Raw genomic sequence first — 23,396 nt, 5'->3', positions numbered from 1 at the left:
TTATAGAACCGGTAACTTATAAGTGCTAGGTGATATCACTCCGCCGCTGCCATAGCCTACTAGGAAGTATGACATGCTGCTGAGACATAAATCCTTAAAAATGCAAGGTTGGTTTTCTTTCAAACATTCTATCAACACATATGTACATCGATAGTCTGCCGTTACAATGGATTTGCCTCGGGTGCACTGTGGAGTGGGCAAGACTGTTTTTAATGCCATGCTAGCTAGAACGATTGACTTGCGCTAGCCATAGCATAAGCGAAGTCGGCAACAAGAAGAACTGAATGAAATTTCTTGAAAACGTCTCCAGACGTCTCGAACACACCGGCTGACTTGGAAAATAGGTCTTATGTCCAAAATTCCGAACCATCCCTTTAAAGCTGCAGTCGGCAAGTCTGGCAGATGGAGTTGACTCAGTCAAATTTGAATGTTTCCAACACTCAGGCCCCTCCCCCTCTACCATCGAGCTCCTCCGCTCCCTCCCATCGAGTGCTCGTCAGTGCGCGTGCACCAGATTCTGTGAACGCACCCGTGTCTTCTCTCATTGATAAACGGCATGGAGTACACGCTACACAGAGGTAGGCTGGCTAATTTACTCATAGATAGCAACTGCTAATGTCATTTAGCGTATGCCTAGCTTGAGGCGTGTGCCTGTGATATTGTAACATGTGTGAGGGGGGAGGTGGGATCTGTGGCGTGTGCACAAACTGTGAACTGCGCTGAGTGGACAGGATAATACGTGTTGCCGACTGCGACTTTAAAAACCAGTCAGTGAGATGCAACATGAACAATAACTGATTTATTTGGCTTCAAAAGGAACATTTTTCTTCATTCATAGCAAAGATTCTTTCTGCAAAACGTAAACTGAAGTTGAGAGGAAATTATTCAACATAAAACAAAAACCTTCAGTCCAGCTGACTGAGACCAGGGACCGGACTCACCTGGTCCCGTCCCTCCCAGAATCAAAATATAAATATCACTCATCAGGCACTGAATCCAAGACTCCTGTCACAAATTGTTTCAGCTCTGAACAAAGAAGACGACGTCATTAACGTTATTAACGAACTTTACAAAATACAAAGTCAACTTTAGTCACAACATCATCCAAACATTCCACTCAAGCTTCCTCGTTTTTAGTTATTCATAAAAAAAAAGAAATGTTGCCGTGTTTTTGGAATTTTAGCTTTTTGTTTTTTAAATGTTGAGACTTCGTTGATCAGAGAGAATTTAACGATTTTATAGCCAGATAAAAAAAAACATTAGAAGGTGAATTTATTCTGAAATCCTGCCCCGTGGTGGATACAGGAAAGGGGTGGGGCTTAGCCTCTACAAATATTTGTGAAAGGTGAAGTCATTCCAGTTTGTTTTAGTGCCTTTTTAAGAGTTTTAACATTGTGACTCACAATTATCTTTGGCCGTGTCGTCTCTCACCTCGTTGGAAATAACTTAATTAATTAATAACAAAAACAAAGATCCAATCAATCAATGAACTGAAATCCACCTGCAGCCTCCCCGGACCTGAAACGGCTCCGTCATGTTCTACAGGATTCTGGTTCATCCTGAAACCGGCTCGTTGATCTTCCTCCTGATTGGTTGTTGAAAAGGAAATGGGTCTCAGTTGGAAAGTGAAAAGGTAGTTTGATAGACGGAGCTGGTTTCCGTCACCATGACGACCCCCCCAGCTGACTCATGCCGAATCATTGATCTTGTATCGGCTGAGTTCAAGATGAGCAGTTGAGCTCCCGTGAGTTTGTACGTGAAGCTTCAGGTCAGACAGGAAGTCCAAAAAATCTCAGTCTGCAGCTTAGCAGGTCTGGAGTCAGTTTGCAGTAGTTTAAGCACAGTTGATGAAATAGAAAGCATTCTGAATAATAACAATAATGATGGTGATGATGAAGAGGTGATTATCATGTACCCACAGCAGCGTCTCGCCTGCTTCCATCATCCATCCCAGACCCACCACCAGGATCCTCGGCAGCTTTTGGTCCAGTTCCCCCTCATCGATCCTCCTGATCCATAATCAATACCGTCTGACAGTAAACACTGGACTCGTCCAGCAGTCAGCTGACCACACCACTCATCTGGACAGAGAGGCAGATAACGCGATCAATCACACGATCAAAACTAACATCAGTTACAACATGATCAACTGATCAATCACTTTGAACATTGATCAGCTGATGTTTGTTGTTGATCATTTTGTCATCGATATTGTTCTTATTTGGAGGTGGTGAGTTTTGGAACTAAAGTTCCCATAATGTATCATTCTGTGTGTTGTGGGAGACCTCTGACCTGCGGAGGCTGCGAGCTTCGTACAGCGTGTCGTCCTCGTCGCTCGCCACCGCCTCCATCTCCACGCCGTCCTCGTAGCTGGACAGCAGCCCGTACTTCTTCTTGTGGACGGGACGCTTGAGCCTGTAGACCATAGACCAGGTGTTAGATCCAGTCTAGATACTGTAGACCAAGTGTTGGAACCAGTCTGCAGACCGGCAGTAAGAGCAAGTCTGTAGACCGGCTGTTAGACCCAGTCTAGATCCTGAACTGTGAAACTGAATTCTTAATCTTATCAGATTGAGGCAGAATTGAAGAAAAGCAGTGACGGTATTAAATGAGTAGTTTTCTGGGTGGAGTCTGGTGCAGGAGAACGGCAGGTAGGAGACCAACAGAAGAGTCTATGAATCCTTCTGCACGTGTTAAAACGCCTGAAATATGAATGTAGTTCAGTGGATCAGTTAATCAGATGATAACTGATCAGATATCCAAACTTGCTGCTGTAGTTCTGTGTAGCTCCTTCCGGCCACTTATACATGGTTAGTTAAATGTTTGCACTGTGCACGTGCTCTCAGTTCAGCTCACATCTGATCTGCGTCATATTTATCAGGAAACGTCAGTACGTTGTTAGTTACTCTTACTGCTCAGCTGTGATGCAGCGGTACGTCGGTGTAGGAGGTTCTATTTGATGGGGGATGAAAGCCGAATTAAAGAGAGGCCACTAAAATAGCAGCAAAGAGCATGAATCGGCATTTAAAGCAAAAAAAACACCTAATACTGTGGGGAAACTTAACTTAGTTAATGAGTTTATGAATTATGTTTGCGTGACGTCAATCAATCTATTATCACTTTTGGATTTATCTAATAAATTACACTGACGTTCTCCTCTAGTATAACATCCTGGTGTTCACACGCCTTAATACCTTACCTTACCCCAGACTCCTTCCAGAAAACCGACCATTTAAAGCGTCTGTTATCAGCGGTTGTATTACGTGAGTAAAGTGACGCCATGCCAAAATCCAGTCATAAATCTTGTGATTTTAAGCTTCCGTTTAACACACATAAAGTTTGTTAAACGTCATCTCGGCATTTAATATGATCTGAGGACGGTTAATTATTTGAAAGTAATCATCTACGCGTTCGGACATTTAATAGGAAACCGGCTTTAGCGACTCTGTTCTTCCCGGATCAACTTATTTCCTGACTCGCTGTTTCGGTGTTTTCGTGGCAGGAGTCTGGTGCGGGTCTGACTGTTGTTCTCACCGCACAGCTCGGATCAGGAAGTACAGGACCCCGATCACGGTGATCCCTATCAGGACGTACAGGGCCCTCTGGATCATGGAGCTGTCCACGTTCAGGCCGGTGAACAGTCCTCCGGGACTCTTCCCGCCGTGTGTTGAGTTCTGCCCGCCGGACGGCGTCGTCACGGGTACGGGTCCGGGCGCCGCGGTTTCCGCCTGGATCGCATCCTCCACCGCGGACACGAGCAGCCAACAGACGGACGAAAGAACTGCGCGGAGGAGTCTGGGAAAAGTCATTCTAACCGCCACGGAACGACAGGAATACGACTCAACGGTCTCTCCAGGTCCACGTCGCGTTAACTCAACTCTGTTGATAAAAAGTCAAAACTAGGAAGTTCACGTCCGCCTACTGCTGACGTCACACGGACAGGGGGCAATGTTCCCTCAGTTTGACTGGAAGGACTTTCAAGCAATTACTGCATCTTGCCACACGGGGCCCCCAGAGATATGCGAGTACACTCAGACCCGGATTATCACAAATATTGTGAGCCCTGGATGTATATGAACCAGATGTATGATCTATTGAAAGACAAATAACTTTCATATTTCACAATAGTAGGTTTCAAACATTATTTTACGTTCATTACGTACAAAGCATCAATTACAAATAAAACAATATTGGTCCTTTAAAGTGTTTCCTGACTCACGCAATGTTTTTTATTGTCAGGATATATTAAATTACTATATTGTTTTTAATAACTAGTGGGACAAATATCTCAAAAAATGCTTTTCAATATTTATATTTCTTTAATAAAATAATCTCACAGCACGTCACTCAGGTAATCACTCTCTCACCTAAATATTAAATGAATACATAATATATGAATACACATACATATATACACACACATTATGTATTCATTTAATATTTAGGTGATATATATATATACACATACATATATACACACATTATGTATTCATTTAATATTTAGGTGATATATATATATATATATATATATATATATATATACATATATATTAATGCTGTCAATCGATTAAAAAAAATAACGAATTAATCGCACAATTTGCCGTAATTAATCACTTTCTTTCTTCTTAAGAATAAAGTATGTTATAATGGATATTTAAATGTAAAATAATGGAATTTATGTAGAATCAACACAAAGGAAGTATTTAAATTCAAATACTATTGTTAAATAGCAGTTTTTTTTACTTTAAGCACAGATTCTCTCATGTGAACTACAGATTTCCAAAGAAACCATCAAGGCCATCAAAATTAACTGTCAGCTTGAAAAAGGCATATTTCTTATATGCACTAACAGAACATTTCAAAAAGGTCCACAATAGAACATGCAAATGTGGAAAAAAGAACAAGGAAATATTCTGCCGTGAGGTCAGAATGATAAATCCTTTTCACTCCATAGAACAACAATTCAGCTAAGTCCTCCCTTACATTCAGCTGAGACAGACCAGTCTGTTTACATTGTCCGAGGACAAAGCAGCACACGCCACATCTCGTGTTTCTCACGCAGACAAATTACCGGGATAATTTAAAAAAAACTGCTCGGTGATCGCTCGCCACGATTCCCCCCCCCCCACGATTTTACATTGTATGTAATTGAAGAAAGAACTTGGCATGAAAATCAACGTAATCTTTTGTGTCAAATTAGAAGAGTCTAATTGTCTTTATGCTAATGTATGTTAATTTAAATAAAGTTTAGGTAATAAAGGTAATGACACAATAATAACATTAATATTATTAATAATATCTCCTGACTGAATGAGAGGCGCTCGAACAGACTTCCTGTCCGCCTGTGTACCGGACCCGTCCCTAGAGTCGCGGGTCCCGGATCCTAGAGCCTCCAGATGTCCCGCTAATGTACATTTATGTATTTAGGTTATTTCTGTATCGAGGCTGAAGCTGCGCGGAACCGACGGCCCGGCCGGCCAATGGCGTGCCGCTTTTCTGAGCTGCGGGGCTGTGATTTGTCGGCGCTGTGGCGGGGGGCGGGGCTGAGAGATTACACCAGCATCTCTGTCTGCGGATCCAGCGGACATCTGGAGCTGCCCTGCCCGGGAATCAATCCTCCGAACGCCGCGCGCGGAACCAGCCGGGTCTTGCTGCGTTTTCTACGGTGAGAACGTCCCGGTCCCCGGTGCTGTGGTTGCAGCTATCCGGCCTGGACCTCCACCGGGACGCTGCAGCCTCCGGACGGACCGTCGCTGCCGGTAAAAACACGGAAATACGACGGGAACCCGGGAGGGGGGTGATGGACGGACCTGATCCGACATCTGAAACGGTGTGAGGCCCTATGGAAGCTGCGACACACCTGGACCTGGTGCGTCTGGGTCCCGGTTCTGACTTCAGGCTGGACTGAAGAGTCCTTCATTTCTTCTTCAGGTCTTCAGGTCCGACCCGGTCTCTGGTAAACGGTCCTGATTGGGAGTTTGAGGGAGCTGGTCTGGATTAGAGCCCATCGGGATCATGAATCATCCCCCCTCTGCTCCTCTAATCTGGGTTTTACCGAGCTGGATTTAAATCTGAGATCTGATCTGGATTACTGTGATCGGGTCACATCTGACCCGGTCTGAACTGGCCCCGGTCCTGGTGTGGTCGTGGACTCTGGACTGCTGGTCCTCTTGGTCCTGGTTTTGTGGAGTTCTGCTTTCGCCATGCCGACATCCCGACCCGGTTCTGCTCCAGTGGATTTCTGGGTGGACGGGTCCAGACGGGACGGGGTCGTGGAGGAGTTCTACACCCTGAGCTCAGAGCTGGGCAGGTCTGGACCACATTACTTGGGGGGGGATTTTGGGCTCACATGGATCCCTCATTGGGATCCTCCTCAGGTCCTGGAATACTTATAGTAAACAAACATGATAGAGGGTCTGTAGTGGTGGTTTTGTGATTGGGGGATATCTAAAACCAGAGGTCTGGAACTTGAAGAGACCAAAACCCTCAGTCCAGTCTTTCATAAACATCAACAATAATCAGTGTGTCACAGTCTACACTATGGGGCGCTATGGAACAACCAGCAACACAGGGGCGAGAAGCCTGTTAGCAGAGAGCCGCTACGCTAACTCCTGTAGTTGGCTTAGCGTACATCACCAACACAGCCGTTAGCTCATCTTGCTAGCTACCGAGCTAACTTAGCTAGGTACGTTACCAACATGGCCATTAGCTCGACTCGTTAGCTACCGAGCTAACTTAGCTAGGTATGTCACCAACACAGCCGTTAGCTCGTCTCGCTAGCCAGTAAGCTAAGTTAGCTAGGTACGTCACCAGCATAGCCGATAGCCCGTCTAATTAACCAGATAGCTAACTTTGCCAGGTACGTCACCAACATAGCTGTTAGCTCGTCTCGCTAGCCAGATAGCTAATGTAGCTCTGTTTCGTCACTAATTTAACTTTACATCTTGGTACCAAGTCCTGCGATAGACTGGCGTCCTGCCAGGGTGTAACCTGCCTTCGCCCCAATGACAGCTGGGATTGGCTCCAGCCCCCCGTGACCCTAAATACAGGATAAGCGGTAGAAAATGGATGGATGGATGGATCTTGGTACCAAACACACAGAGAGACCTGTCACAGGAAGGGGCGGGGCTTGGTTTAACAACCTCAGATAGTTACATTAACTCCAAATTATTATTATTACCTAATAAACTGGCCAGTGTGACATCATCACGACTGTCCAATCGTGACGGTCAATTGTTGGTGTTGTTTGTTGTTGTTCCAGTAATCAACAACACTAACAGCTCTGTGGAAACGATGAGAAGATGTCAGCAATGAATTCAGAAATGTGTGAGCTCCGTTACCAGGTGCCCTGTTGCCATAGAGACCCGTCACGACTCTATGTGTGTGTGTGTGGTTGCTTTTCAAATGGATCTGTTTCCTCCATCTGTCTGAGCAGAATAACAGACCCCCCCCCACACACACACACACACACACACACACACACACCACACACACACATTTTAACCATTTATTTCTGTCCACACAGACAACAACTGTTTCCAGTCAGGATGAATTGAGACATTTGTCTTTCTGATAAATGAAGTAGTTTTAGTAGTTTTAAGTATTTGTACAGTATTAGTATTTTCACTGCAGTAAAAGTACTAATAGTCTACTGTAAAGATACTCCACTACAAGTACATGTCCTGCATTTATGTAAAATACATAATAGAGTCAAAGAAGATGCTGCTATTAATGTATAACTCTAAGCCAACGGGACCCAGAAGCTAACTAAGCTAACAGGACCAAGAAGCTAAATAAGCTAATGGGGCCCAGCAGCAAACTAAGCTAATGGGGCCCAGCAGCTACGTTGCGCATTTGTTCTGATTGTTGGTATTCCGAACACTGAACTCTGGTTTGTTGTTTCAGAGGAGCAACGTCCATCGTGTACCGCTGCGAGGAGAAACAGACCCAGAAACCCTACGCCCTCAAAGTCCTCAAGAAAACGGTCAGTGTTCAGGCACAACGCAGGTCAGAGGTCACCATGATCATCATGGTCATCTGGGAGCACATTGATCTGCTCATGAAAACTTGTTGTCATCCATCCATCCATTCTTTTCCACTTCATCCAGGGCCGGCTCGCGGGGGCAGCTGTCTGAGCAGGGACACCCATACCCCTTTTCCCACCAATGCGAACCTAGTTCAAGTACCGGGCCGGTGCCCATGCTGGTTCACAGTTGGTTCAACTTGCGAACCTTCTCAGAACCTGTTTGCGTTTCCACCGGCTAGAGAGCCCAGAGAGCCACGTCATTACATCACTGTATACGTCTGAGGTTTCCCCGCAGCGCTAATTTCAAGCATAGCAGACATGTCTCTTCAGAAAAAGTGTTTATTTTGGCAAATAATACAATAACAATAAAATACTAAAATCACAACGTTTTTTTTAAAGTGTAGAACAGTGTGTGATCAATAGATCAAAGTGTTTGATGTTTAGTCATCTGCAGGTTGGACCTCCGTTCAATATCGCCGATGTCCGACAGCTCTACAAACACAAACCAGAGAACAGTGGTTTAATCACAAACGTGTCCACGTCGCTGCGAACACAGATGTTATGTTATGTTGGTAGTTGGTAACGTTTAGTGAGCCAACGGCAGTCAGAAAGTGCCATGCTAACGTTGTTGTTAGCAATATCACGCTAGCGGGCTAGCTAGCCGGTCAGCTTACATTACCCGAGGAAGCATACCCACTAGTTGCTGCTGTTACACACGTAATCACTAGCTTGGTAAACTAAACAGAAATGTGCCGTTGGTTTGCAACGAGGTGAAACAATTTAAAAGTGAAACTTACCGGGAACAGTAACGTTATTAAAACTCCGCAGCGGCGTATTTTCCCCCGTTGCCTCGAGCGTTAACCCCGCCCCCAGCCCCTAACGTAAGCAAGACCTTCTTCCGGGGCCGGTTCCAGCCCAGCAAGGAGTTGGGGCATGTCGGGAACCAGTTTTCCTGGCCGAGAGCCGGCTCTTTGTCTGTGGAAACAGGAAGAACTGGTTTGCGATTGGGCACCGGCTCCGAACCGGCCCTCAAAATGCCTCGGTGGAAAAGGGCCACCAGACTTCCCTCTCCCCAGACACTTCCTCCACCTCCTCCGGGAGGATCTCAAGGTGTTCCCAGGCCAGTCGGGTGACGTAGTCACTCCAGTGTGTCCTGGGTCTTCCTCGGGTTCTCCTCCCGGTGGGGCATGCCTGGAACACCTCCCGAGGCAGGCATCCAATACAGATGCTCTCGATGTGGAGGAGCAGCGGCTCTACTCCGAGCTCCTCCCGAGTGACGGAGCCCCTCACGCTATCTCCAAGGGAGAGCCCCGCCACCCTCTGAAGGAAGCTCATTTCGGCCACTTGTATCCGGGATCTTATTCTTTCGGTCACGACCCAGAGTTCTTGACCATAGGTAAGGGTAGGAACGTAGATTGACCGGTAAATTGAGAGCTTCACCTTTCGGCTCAGCTCTCTCTTCACCACGAAAGACCAATACAATGACTGCATTACTGCTGCCGCCGCACCGATCCACCTGTCGATCTCATGCTCCATCCTTCCCTCACTCGTGAACAAGACCCCAAGATACTTGAACTCCTCCACTTGAGGCAGGAACTCTCCCCCAACCCGGAGGGAGAAAGCCACCTTTTTTCTGGTCGAGAACCATGGCCTCAGACTTGGAGGTGCTGATCCTCATCCCAGCTGCTTCGCACTCGGCTGTAAACCGCCCCAGGACATGCTGGAGGTCCTGGCTCGAAGGAGCCAGCAAGACCACATCGTCAGGGATGAAAGCAGGGATGAAATCCAGTGGCGCCCGAACCAGATCCCCTCCGGCACATGGCTGCGCCTAGAAATTCTGTCCATAAAACTAATGAACAGAACCGGTGACAAAGGGCAGCCCTGCCGGAGTCCAACATGCACCGGGAACAGGTCTGACTTACTGAATCCGAGGTTCGACTATCAGCCGAATTCTCCTCTCCAGTACCCTGGAATAGATTTTACCAGGGAGGCTGAGGAGTGTGATCCCCCGATAGTTGGAACACACCCTCCGGCCCCCCTTTTTGAATAGAGGGACCACCACCCCGGTCTGCCAGTCCAGAGACATGTCAGCCAAGACAGCCCCACAACATCCAGAGACTTGAGGTACTCAGGGCCGATCTCATCTTCTTAACTACCTCAGTGACTTCGGCCCGGGTGATGGATAGATCAACCTCTGAGTCCCCAGCCTCTGCTTCCTCTATGGAAGGCGTGTCAGTGAGATTGAGGAGATCCTCGAAGTATTCCTTCCACCGCCCGACGATATCCCCAGTTGAGGTCAACAGTTCCCCACCTCCACCGTAAACAGTGTTGGTGGAGGGCTGCTTCCCTTTCCTGAGGCAGATGGTTTGCCAGAATTTCCTCGAGGCTGACCGGTAGTCCTCCTCCATGGCCTCCCCGAACTTTTCCCAGACTAGCTTTCCAATTCTCCCGTAATCATTAAAAAGTTTAAATTTCAATTCCTAGTTTCAATACCCAGTCCGCCGACCGGAGAAGAAGAGGCCGCTGAACACACACATGAAGAAGTGTCCACCGGAAGTGTTTGCGTAACTGAGCGAGTCGAGCATGGATAGCGTGTGTCGGCGCTCCAAAGTGTGGCTTCACTTTTCTAAAAACAAAGAAATCTCGGCAAAATGCAACACTTGCGACAAGATTATTTCGTGCATAGGAGGATGCACGACGAACATGAAAAAGCACCTCCTCCGAGTTCACAGAGTAGAAATAAATGTGTGCCCCGTCTTTGACGCGCTGCGCCGACCGTCCTCCGCTGCCTGTCCCTCTGGCTTTCGGTCCGGGTCCGGCTCTGACCCCCAGCGTGGCACCGCAGTGACTGCACTGCAGTCCGAATCCGGAGAGTTAAACAATAAATAATATGTCTTGTGCCAACATTGAGGCAGCTAACAAATTAGCCCATGTATTTTTTCATAGACAATTTACGACCTGAGATCGCTAACGTTAGCCAGGCTGGTGACTCCACGACTCTGCGATGTGCTGAGCCTACTCCGTTCACCATAGCGGCAAAGGGGAAGATGTTGGTGCAACAAAAGGAAGGTTTTACAAGTTCTTTCTCATGGTTTATTTGCTGTTCTGCACCAGGTTAGCCCATCAGTGGGAGCACAGTAACATGTTAAAGTACCTGCAGCATCATACACATTTGTAAATGTTTTTTCATGAGGTTTTCAAAAATAAAGCTCTCTTGAGGAAAGTGTACCCCTGTGAAAATGTATTCATAATTTATAATATTTATATTCAAGTTCATAGATTTGATATTGTAGTTGAACAGCCCTGTGAGAAATTAAAAGAATCGGAATTGAGAATCGTTTGGAACCGGACAAATCGGAATCGGAATCGGAATTGGAATTATTCAAATTCAAACGATACCCAACCCTACCGCCCACGCTACAGCATGCTTGGCTTGCCGGTACCCGTCGGCTGCCTCAGGAGTCCCCCGGGCCAACCAGGTTCGCTAGGACTCCTTCTTCAGCTTGACAGCATCCCTTACTTTCTGTGTCCACCACCGGGTTCGGGAATTGCCGCCACGACAGGCAGCGGAGACCTTAACGCCTACAGCCGCATCTACAATGGAAGAGGAGAACAAGGTCTATTCGGACTCAATGTCCCCAGCCTCCCTCGGGATCTGGTCAAAGCTCTCCCAGAGGTGGGAGTTGAAGACCTCCCCGACAGAGGGTTCCACCAGACGTTCCCAGCAGACCCTCACAACACGTTTGGGTCTGCCAAGTCTGTCCAGCTTCCTCCCCTGCCAGCGGATCCAACTCACCACCAGGTGGTGATCAGTTGACAGCTCAGCCCCTCTCTTCACCCGAGTGTCCAAGACATACGGCCGGAGGTCAGATGACACGACCACGAAGTCGATCATTGAGGAGGAGTTGGGTTCCAGAGCTGGTCTCTAGCCGATCTCTAGCCGGTAGTACTCAACCTCCCGCAATAGCTCAGGCTCTTTTCCCCCCAGCGAGGTGACATTCCATGTCCCCATGGCTAGTGTCACCGTCCGGGGATTGGGTCGCCGGGGCATCCGCCCAGGACAGCAACCCAAAACACACCGCACCTGCCCCTTCTGAACCTGCGGGCTCCTTTGGGCTGTGCCACCAGGGTCTTGCATGCGAGCCCCAACCCCGGACTTGTTGTCGTAACGACTCAAACTCTCAGAAACACAGCTCCAGGAAGTGATGCTAACTCTGAGCTAACAGGCCAAAGAGGCTAACTCTAAGCTAACAGTCCAAAGATGCTAACTCTAAGCTAACAGGCCAAAGAGGCTTACTCTAAGCTAACTGGAACTAGAAGCTAATTGGGTTGCTGGCTTTGTCTCAAACAGGGAGGACAGGGTGTTAAGCTAGAGGTTAATTAGAGGACTAGCATGTTTAGCTAGATGACTAGCGTGATTAGCTCGAGGACTAGCATGTTTAGCTAGAGGACTAGCGTGTTTAGCTAGAGGACTAGTGTGTTTAGCTAACAAGACGTCTTCAAAAAAATAAACAGAAAGAAACTGAAAAAGAAAAGTAACAAGTAAATGGAGTTAACAGTTTCCCCCTAATTCCAGTGTTTGTGCTAAGCTAGGCTAACAATGTCCTGGACCTCAGTGCTAACTGTGAACCCTTTTTTGTTCACCTCCTGTTTTCATGCATCACTTCCTGTTTCTTTGGTTGCAGATCGACAAGAAAATCGTTCGCACAGAAATCGGCGTCCTGCTACGTCTTTCCCACCCGAACATCGTAAGTATGTTTCTCACTGCTTCTCCAACTGAATCCTTCAGAACCGATCATTCATATACTGTGATTATTTTTTATTTGATACATTATTTAGCAGGCTGCACGGTTGTGTAGTGGGTAGCACTGTCGCCGAACAGCGAGAGGGTCCCTGGTTCGGCCTCCTTCTGTGTGGAGTTTGCATGTTCTCCCCATGTGAGTGTGGGTTCTCTCCGGTGTCCAAAGACATGCAGGATGGGGATAGGTACATTGATGACTCTAAATTGCCCTGCACATTTGCACATAAGGTGTAAATGTGCACGTGAAGGGTTGTCTGTCTCTACATGTCGGCCCTGCGATGGACTGGCGACCTGTCCAAGGTGTACCCTGCCTCCGCCCAATGACAGCTGGGATCGGCTCCAGCCCCCCGCGACCCTGAATTCAGGATAAGTGGTAGACGATGGATAGATTTTTAAGCATCGTCACCATGACAACGTCCTCTCCTTCTCGACAGTCAGCTGTGTTTACCAGGAACCCAGAATAAAGTATTTATCTGTGATTTAATATCAATAACCAGATGAAAAGGATGCTGAAATAACTCCATAATGATCATCATAGTGATCAGTAAAAAGTGTGAAGTCATGCTTTGTTAGGTCCGTCTGCAAGACCACAAGCTAACTACTTTTAAAATGATTGTTTTCTGAATGGAGTCTGGTTGATTGGCGCTAGGCAATGCTAACATTGTAGCTGCTCCATCAACACTCCAAATAAGGTCATCTAGACATGAATACGACAGAGACCTTGTTGTTTAGACCACAGGCAGTTTCTGGTTTCTCCACATAATCTGGTCTGGTCTCTGGACTAATGTAAGCTACTATCGTAGACCTCTGGGGCACCACAGTAAGTCTGGTCTGGTCTCTGGACTAATGTGAGCTACTATGGTAGACCTCTGGGGGACCACATTTAGGATCCACGAGGCTGCTGAGAGGATTTGGCGACAGACCTGGTTCCCCCTCAGACCTGGTTCCCCCTCAAACCTGGTTCCCCCTCAGACCTGGTCCCTGATTGTTGTCCCTTGTTGCTGTGGTCCCAGATCCAGCTGAAGGAGATCTTCGAGACAGACTCTGACATTGCTCTGGTCCTGGAGCTGGTGACGGGTGGAGAACTGTTTGACAGGTGAACATCGTCATGTTTAAGTACAGGTACATTAGACTGGTACTTCCCGTAGTAACAGTGATGTTCCCGGTGCAGGATCGTGGAGAGAGGGTACTACAGCGAGAGAGACGCTGCTCACGTCATCAAGCAGATCCTGGAGGCCGTGGCGGTAAGAGCGCTGCATTCACTGTCTCCTCTCACTGTCAGGAACATCCAGCGCTGTGAGCGTCTGGTTCTCCTGCAGCTCAAACACTCAACCACTGATCCCAGACCAGCTTCTCTGAAATCTTTCTCCAGACAGATTTAAACTCCAGTCAGCTGCTTCTTATTATCGTTAGCTTCTAGATTCAGTTATAGTCTCGTTAGCTTCTCGTTAGCTTCTCGTTAGCTTCTCGTTATTTTCTCGTTAGCTTCTCGTTAGCTTCTAACCACAACGGTTTCCTGCTTCCTGTCCTTGTGCTGATCAGAGAACAGTAGATGTCTCTCTGGATACTGACAGTCTACTTCAGCCAAATGGATCTTTGTGTTTAAGTGCTCTGTGGTGATCTCTGGTGGTCTCTGGGGATCTCTGGTGATTCCTGTTGATCTCTTGGGATCTCTGGTGGTCTCTGGGTATCTCTGGTGGTCTGACAGGAATCCAAACTCCCACCAACATGTTGCTGAAAACATTCAACTGAGATTCAACGTTTCATTTAAAGTGAACAAATGAATGGATTCTGATTAGAATAAAGGATCTGTTCATTAATCTCAGATCAATAGATTTTCTATTCAATTATAGCATTTTATTATTTAAAACTAACTACTGCAACTAACTACTACAACAAACTACAGCAACTAACTTCAACTAACTACTGCAACTAACTACTGCAACTAACTACAGTAACAATTACAACTACTACTACAACTAACTACATCAAATAACTACAGTAACTACTGCAACTAATTACAGCAACTACTACTACAACTAACAACAGCAACTTACTACTGCAACTACAGGAACTAACTACAGTAACTACTGCAACTAACTACTGCAACTGTAACTACTGCAACTAACTACACTTACTACTACAACTAACTACAGCAACTACTATTAAAACTAACTACAGCAAATTACTGCTGCAAATACAGCAACTAACTACAGTAAATACAGCAACTAACTACAGTAACTACTGCAACTAACTACAGTGACTGCAGCAACTAACTTCTGCAACTAGTTGCTGTTGCTGGTTGTAGGTTTTGAAGTAATTAGTTCCTTCCGTTATTTGCTGTAGCTGGTTGCAGGTATTGCTGTAGCTGGTTGCAGGTGTTGATATAGTTAGTCGCTGTAGTTGCTGTAGCTGGTAGCAGGTGTTACTGTAATAAGTTGCTGTAGTTGTTGTATCTGGTAGCAGGTGTTGCTGCAGTTAGTTGCAGTAGTTGCTGTAGCTGGTTGCAGGTGTTGCTGTAGTTAGTTGCAGTAGTTGCTGTAGCTGGTTGCAAGTGTTGCTGTAGTTAGTTGCAGTAGTTGCTGTAGCTGGTTGCATGTGTTGCTATAGTTAGTTGCAGTGTTTGCTGTAGATGGTTGCTGTAGTTGCTGTAGTTAGTTGCTGTAGTTGCTGTAGCTGGTTGCAGGTGTTGCCTGCAACAGCATTGTTGCTAACAGCAGCTGCAGGTCTCTTATGTAACAACAGCTTCCATCCTGCTGCTGAACAGATTAAAACCAGAGAGGATTAACACACACACACACACACACACGGCTGACCTACATCTACAACGCAGAGAAACATACGTCTGTGTATGTTTGTGAATGTGTGTGTGTGTGTGTGTATATATATATTTGTGTGTGTGTGTGTGTGTGTGTGTGTTAATCTACAGGGTAGAAACATCTCTTTTCCTGCAGTTTTTCCAGCAGTATTTAGTAGTAGTTTGGGAATATTTATATACGTAGTATTTGGTAGTATTAATATCTGTAGTATCTGGTAGTATTTATGTCTCTAGTATTTGGTAGTATTAATATCTGTAGTATCTGGTAGTATTTATGTCTCTAGTATTTGGTAGTATTAATATGTGTAGTATTTGGTAGTATTTATATCTCTAGTATTTGATAGTATTTATGTCTCTAGTATTTGGTAGTATTTATGTCTGTAGTATTTGGTAGTATTAATATCTGTAGTATTTGGTAGTATTTATGTCTCTAGTATTTGGTAGTATTAATGTCTGTAGTATTTGTTATTATTAATATCTGTAGTATTTTATTAAAACGTGACCTTTTCTCAGACTCTGCTCACAGGACTTAAAGTGAGTGTGTTTGTGTTTCAGTACCTCCATGAGAACGGGGTCGTTCACAGGGACCTGAAACCAGAGAACCTCCTGTACGCAGACCTGTCGCTGGACGCCCCCCTCAAGATCGGTAACACACCCCTCACTCTCCGAGGAGGTTTAGACCTGCTGTAGGCTAGACTTGCTGCAGGCTAGACCTGCTGCAGGCTAGACCTGTTGAGGTCTAGACCTGCTGAGGTCTAGACCTGCTGACGACTCAGTCAACCACACTTTACTCATGTTGCTGTGAATAGTTGTCGTTGGTAACAGTAGTTGTAGTTGTTAGTAACAGTAGTTGTAGTAGTTAGTAACAGTAGTTGTATTAGATATTAACAGTAGTTGTAGTAGTTAATTACAGTAGTTGTAGGTAGCAACAGTAGTTGTAGTAGTTTGTAGTAGTTAGTGACAGTTGTTGCAGTAGTTTGTAGTAGATAGTAACAGTAGTTGTAGTAGTTAGTAACAGTAGTTGATGCAATATGTAGTAGATAGTAACAGTAGTTGTAGTAGTTAGTAACTGTTGTCATAGTTAGTAACAGTAGTTGTAGCAGTTTGTAGTAGATAGTAACAGTAGTTGTAGTAGTTAGTAACAATAGTTGTCGTAGTTAGTAACAGCAGTTGTAGCAGTTTGTAGTAGATAGTAACAGTAGTTGTAGTTGTTAGTAACAGTTGTTGTAGTAGTTAGTTACAGTAGTTGTAGTAGTTAGTAGTTTGTTGCTGTCGAATGGAAATATCAACATTGTACTTTAGTACATTACTTGAGTAAATGTACATAAGTATTGTACTTAGTTACTTTCCACTACTGTGATTTGTCTGCAGGTAACAAACAGGCTTCTTTACATTTACATTTAGCAGACGCTTTTGCCAAAGTGACTTACAATAAGTACATTTGTCAAAAGAAAGAAACAAAGAAACCACAACATATCATTGCCGATTTTTGGGGGGGGTGTTGTTAGTGGGTCATGCTATGCAGAGTCGAGGTGAAGTCTGTCTTTAACCACCTTTTTATTTAGTCCAAAACTGATTTTGTCATGAGGATAATACTGAATGCATCATGGTGTAGAGAAGAGAATGACAGAACAGACAGCAAGCTGGTTGCTGCCAGGTTATCTGGTCTAGTTCTTGGCGGTCTGGAGGAGCCTCCAGATGGCTGCTGGTCCTCCAGATGGCTGCTGGTCCTCCAGCCTTCAGATGGATGAACATCACATTGAGCCTCCTCTCCCTCAGTGAACAAGACCGAGACGCGTTCTCCTCATATCACCTTAAATAGAAACAGGAAACAGCAGAAGCACCTTTTATGATGTCATCGATGACTCATCTGTTAGAATCCTTTCTAAGAAGAGTCTCTTGTGTTCCAGCTGACTTCGGTCTGTCCAAGATCATCGATGACCAGGTGACCATGAAGACCGTCTGTGGCACTCCGGGTTACTGTGGTGAGTCCTCCACCACACCAGGACCAGATCCACTACCAGGACTGGGTGGGCCAGGGGGAGCAGCAGGCCAATAACAATAGGAAATATAGTACTAAATCATGCAGTGTAGTATTAGTAGTAGTAGTAGCAGTACTAAATCAAGTAGTGTTACCACTTAATGATGTAGTAGTAGTAGCACTAAATCATGTAGTGCTGCCTCTAAGTTAAATTCCTTTGTATTTCCTTTGTAATTTCCTTGTATGTAAGTGGTGTTGTAGTAGTAATAGTAGTAGTAGTAGTACTAAATCATGTAGTGCTGCCACTAAATGGTGTAGTAGTAGTACAAAATCATGTAGTTCTAGCACTAAATTATGTAGTAGTAGTAAATCATGGAGTGCTACCACTAAATGGTGTAGTTGAAGTACTCAATATTGTAGTGGTGCCAGTAAATGGTGTAGTAGTAGTACTAAATAATGTAGTGGTACCAGAAAACGGTGTAGTAGTAGTACTAAATCGTGTAGTGGTACCAGAAAATGGTGCAGTAGTAGTCGTACTAAATCATGTAGTGGTACCACAAAAAAGGTGTAGTAGTAGTTCTAAATCATGTAGTGGTACAAGAAAATGGTGTAGTAGTACTAAATCATGTAGTGATACAACTAAACGGTGTAGTTGTAGTGGTAGTGGTGTGTTCACTGCCTCCACCCCTCTGTGGGACATCACATGACTCCCAGTCAGAACTCCCATCAGCCATCTGGAGCCTAACAGGCTTCTCTGCTGCAGCTCCTGAGATCCTGCGAGGAAATGCGTATGGCCCCGAGGTGGACATGTGGTCGGTGGGCGTCATCCTCTACATCCTGTGAGTCCGTTCACACCTACACACACACAAACACACACACATACACACACACTCCGTCTGTCTCATATAAGCGATGACGTGACGATGAAACTCAGCTTCCTGTTTCTCTGGAGTCCTCAGACCTTTACTGGGACTCTACTGGTTTCATGTGAACTGTCTTCACCATCACGCTGGTCTACAGGCTTAGACCTGCTGCTGTAGGACTCATGTAGATCATGTTGATTCTGTCCTGGTCTGGTTCTGGGGCCTAACTGCATCCTTGTTCCCCAGACTCTGTGGGTTCGAGCCCTTCTTTGACCCGCGGGGGGACCAGTACATGTACAGTCGGATCCTCAACTGCGACTATGAATTTGTGTCTCCGTGGTGGGACGACGTCTCCCTCAACGCCAAGGACCTGGTGAGACTGCTAGTCTCTTATCAATCAGGACCAGGGACTCAGACTTAGATACTGAAGTTGGACCTGAGACTTGACTGGTTTTAGACTAGTCTCAAATGACTTGGACTTGATAATTGACTGGTTTTAGAGTAATATTAAATGACTTGGACTTGAATCATGGACAAGTCATCCATTCGCAATTGACACAATACTGAACTTGGATCTGGTCTGAAGGAGTTAAGAATTAAGTGGAGCTCAAATTCCCAGTTTGCTGGACCAGAAGGACCTGACAGGTCAGGTTTTTTTTATCTGAAATGACTCGAGATTAGCCTTGAATGGACTTAGATAACTTGAAAGTGTGCCTGGGTATTGTTGAATGACTTGGACTTGTTTTTGTCACCAGACCGGCACCCGGGTCAGATTGCTTGAGACTCTGCATTTTTTCAACACATGTGAACTCTCCAAACAAAGTCGGACCTTCATCAGGAGGTGGTCTCAGTGCAGTGGCTTCAAGTCCACGTTGCAGGTCTCAACCAGTTCACTGGGACCACAACAAGCTCCAGTTCCCCTTTCATGCCTGACGTTGTATTTGACTTCCTGTTAGCGATGATCGACGGCTTAACAGCTGAACCGTTTTGAAACCTGCAAGACTCGGACCCGGACCCTGGACTGGCGGTTTGAAGTCGGTCCTGACCCTGTTTCTCTGTCTGCAGGTCAGTAAGCTGATCGTTCTGGACCCTCACAAGCGCCTCAGTGTGCGGGAGGCCCTGCAGCACCCGTGGGTGCTCGGCAAGGCCGCCCGCTTCTCCCACATGGACACAGCTCAGAGGAAGCTACAGGAGTTCAACGCCCGCCGCAAACTCAAGGTGAGACGCTGGCGTGGGGCTGAGACATGAGCCAGTTCACAAGTCCAAAGGACCCACCCCCTACCAGGCGGCTTGGCTGGCCCTTCACCTTTCACCCCCAAAGTCCGGTTTGTTTGTCTATTTTCATGCACCGTACCGCCCCCCAGTTCCCACTCCGGTCCAGTTCCCACCCAGACTCAGGGCTGGGATCACCACTATTGCTGCTTTGTACATGTTGAAGTCCCAGATCCACTAGGAACCCAGGCCCCATCCTGTCTGGGTTCAAGACTCACGTGGGCTGGTTTACCACAGTTGGATCCACTGGATCAAGATGATGATGGTGATGATTATGATGATGATGTCACTGTAAATGTGTCAACAGGCCGCCATGAAGGCCGTCGTCGCCACCAGTCGGATGCACGAGAGTTCGCGGCGTCGCACCGACAGCTGTGAGATTCCAGGCTCGGGGGCTTCCAGGCAGAGCAGCATGCAGCAGGACCCGCCTCCTGAGTCTACAACCCCCACCCCTGCAGACAAACTAGCCCTGACCCCGGATCAGCAGCCGCTGCACGAGGACGGATCAAAGCCCACCGACCAAAGTGCGCTCAGCCCCTCCCCTCTACGCAGCCCCAAACCACCCACTTCTGATGTCACGCCCACAGGCTCCGCCCCCGCCAGACCGCCACTGCGTGCCGATGGGCTCCGGCAGTCGTCCGTGCTCCCTAAGACGATGCCGGTCCAACCACGACTGCTACAGAAGAGCTACTCCACGGTAGAGCCCGCATCCAGGGTGGAGCCCACACCCATGCTGGCCAAGCCCCCGAGTCCCAGCATCAGCAACGGTTTCACGCCAGGGGCGGAGTCTGACAGTAAGACCGCCCACTGCCAGTGATCACCTGACGACCAGAGCAGAGCAGGTTTCATCGTTACAAACATCTCAAATCCTTCAATGGGACCAAAGTAAAGGAAAGTATCCGACATTTAACTTAGTAGCGCTGTGGCTATGCTAACAGCTAACAAGCTAACGGCTACACACTCACTGAGGGGTTCTGATTCAGATCGGAGGTTTGAGATGATTCAGGGTATGAAAAACAAAACACATTTGTTCCAACAACTTGGCTCACTAAGAAAACACCTTTACGTTAAAGTTGTCATTTAGATTGTCTTACACCAAAAAAAACACAAAACGCTGTGTTCATCAAATACTTGTTTTACATTTAAAAACATATGTAACACCTTTTCTCGCCACAAGCAAAACATTTCTTTTTTTCAGCATATTTTGCATGTAGATTATTTCTGACAGAATTAGATAATCACTTCCTGATCTTTTGTGTCTGCTAAATTAGCCTGATGTCTTGTGAGAAAGTTTCCATTTTATTTATGAACAATTAACAGTAATTCTCTAAAGTTATAATCTGATGTTACTAACAAACTCCAGACAGCAAACAGAACAAACGTTGACACTTCCTGCAAGCTGTTGTAACTTCAGGGTAGCTAGCTAGCTTCTCTAAACTAGCTAGCTTCTCTCTGCTAGCATGCTACATTTGACTTTGGGTGAATACATTCACTTTCGGGGCTCCTTGTCAACCTGGAGTGTGATTTTTAAAAATCTGTAAATTAAACTCAACTTTCAGACTGACAGTCACAACATGTTAAATAGCTAAATGTGCTAATTGAGAGTTAGCAGGCAAGCTAGCTGTGCCTAGCATTAGCACGTAGTGGAGATGCATCAAAACTCATCACCGAATTCGAGAGTTACCATAGAAACCACAATGAAGGGTTTGCTTGGAGGCGTTAATCTGTGTCTGCATACATCACAGGGACGATGACATCACAGACCCGCGGTCGGAGGCTCCGACCTCATTCGTTCCCTGTGTTCTGACTAAAATTGCAGGTGTGAGACTCCGTCTGACAAAAGAGGGGCGGTCTCCTTCTGGATCAGACTGGACCAGGGTTTGATGGGACGTAGAGAAAGATGACGGGGTCGAATATCGCAACTCGCCTCTCGTCTGTGAACGTCATCGTTATCATAGCCCTCATCAGAGTCCTCATCATAGTCCTCATCAGAGTCCTCATCATAGTCCTCATCATAGTCCTCATCAGAGTCCTCATCAGAGTCCTCATCATAGTCCTCATCATAGTCCTCATCATAGTCCTCATCATAGTCCTCATCATAGTCCTCATCATAGTCCTCATCAGAGTCCTCATCAGAGTCCTCATCATAGTCCTCATCATAGTCCTCATCAGAGTCCTCATCATAGTGATGATGATGATGATGATGATGATGGTCTGTACATAGTTTGGTTTTAGATTATTATTGTCATCTTCACAGAGCCCCCCCCCCCCCCCCCCCCCCCCCCCCCGAAAAAAATACCAAATTTGATCTTTGACCTTGGATGAAACCACACACTCTACCTCTCTTTGTACGGGGCTCTGACACCAACGTCTGGAGCCCAGACCCAGGATAAGATCCAACGGGGGAAACCAACAATGCTACGGTGGCCTGGACAGATCAGCTGGTTCAGTGACAACGTTAATAAGGAAAGGAACACGTATTTATATACATGATACTACGATACTGTAGTATTTACCTGAGCACATAGAACCCGAGGAGTTTCCTGTTCATGAGAGCAGGACGTTAAATAACTGTCGTATTATTTCCTCTTATTATCTATGAGATGTTTAATAACCGATACATCTGTGTTTGTAAAAGAGCTGCTTTTTGTTCCGTCTCAGCCACCGTAGAACCTGGACATCTCTTTAAAGAGGAATCAAACCAACAACTACGTTGTTGTTGCCATCGGAGAAGTAAACGTCAACTTTACAAACAAATATCCCCTCTAGAGGAAAGTATGAACGTTCCAATGACATCATGACATACATCAATCTTACTGTTCTAACTCCGCCCACTTTTTAAGCGTCCAATCAAATGCGAAGAATCCCTCTCCTTACTGGCCTGTGGTCCTGCTGGTCCACTCAGACCTTCCGCTAGACCCCAATGGGACCTCTGAGATCGTAAAAAATGTATGGGTCTCAATGTAGATAATATAATTATTTGCTGGTCCCGGTCGCTATATGCCCCGAATTAGAAATATGTTGTTTGTGGATTTAAAATATAATTTTTCACATCAAGAGTTTGACCGTTCATTGTGCAATTGTTCAGTTTAAGGCTGTAGAGAAAACACAATGAGAAAGACTATGTCGCGTATGTGACGTCACATCATCACCCTTTCTCACAGCGATTCAGTGCCTATCAAACGCAGATGCCGGTGTGTTTTGTTCCTGAATGTTCCCATTCCAGCAGGTACAGCTGTTCATTCTTTCGCTTGTGGAGCAGAGAAATGGCCATGTCTGTACCTCCAGCGTACCAAGTGCGGGTGGTGACATATACAAGTATCATTCGCGTTGAGAGCAGCGAAGAGCTGTAGTTCACAAAGGGGCCTCACACAAAACCTACCATTATCAAAAAATCGTTTTTTGTATGAAAAATGATCTTTAAAAACCACAAACAACATATGTGAAATTCATGGTACAATTCAAACGGGACTATAAAATAATTTCGATCTAGTCATAGGAACACATGCATCAGAAATTCATATTGAGGTCCCATGTACCGGAAATAGAAAGGCGGGACTTCGCCACTCTAGTCCAAGACTGAACAAGAAGCTCTGTGATTGGTCGGTTCCAACGTCAACAAAGTCCTACAGCTT

The 23,396-nt window shown here is 46.0% G+C and overlaps 2 protein-coding genes across 2 annotated transcripts; one reads left to right on the top strand and one right to left on the bottom strand.

The window, feature by feature from the left end:
• Window positions 1-782: 782 nt before the first annotated feature.
• fam174c (family with sequence similarity 174 member C) lies at window positions 783-4,073 on the bottom strand. Its single transcript, XM_084011373.1, has 3 exons — window positions 3,535-4,073; window positions 2,293-2,415; window positions 783-2,081 (listed from the first exon to the last, which is right to left on the bottom strand). Exons 1-3 carry the CDS (start codon window positions 3,807-3,809, stop codon window positions 2,078-2,080), a joined length of 402 nt encoding a protein of 133 aa, XP_083867499.1. The 5' UTR covers window positions 3,810-4,073; the 3' UTR covers window positions 783-2,077.
• Window positions 4,074-5,598: 1,525 nt separating this feature from the next.
• LOC311015087 (calcium/calmodulin-dependent protein kinase type IV-like) lies at window positions 5,599-21,750 on the top strand. Its single transcript, XM_084012144.1, has 11 exons — window positions 5,599-6,310; window positions 7,906-7,984; window positions 12,712-12,774; window positions 13,841-13,923; window positions 13,999-14,071; window positions 16,201-16,291; window positions 17,556-17,630; window positions 18,390-18,465; window positions 18,736-18,862; window positions 19,555-19,707; window positions 20,069-21,750. Exons 1-11 carry the CDS (start codon window positions 6,204-6,206, stop codon window positions 20,576-20,578), a joined length of 1,437 nt encoding a protein of 478 aa, XP_083868270.1. The 5' UTR covers window positions 5,599-6,203; the 3' UTR covers window positions 20,579-21,750.
• Window positions 21,751-23,396: the final 1,646 nt, after the last annotated feature.

This window comes from Eutrigla gurnardus (genome assembly GCF_963514095.1).
Source record: "Eutrigla gurnardus genome assembly, chromosome: 6".
NCBI classification, from domain to species: domain Eukaryota; kingdom Metazoa; phylum Chordata; class Actinopteri; order Perciformes; family Triglidae; genus Eutrigla; species Eutrigla gurnardus.
The sequence above is the reverse complement of the archived record's forward strand: the minus strand, read 5'-3'. Positions and strand labels throughout refer to the sequence as shown.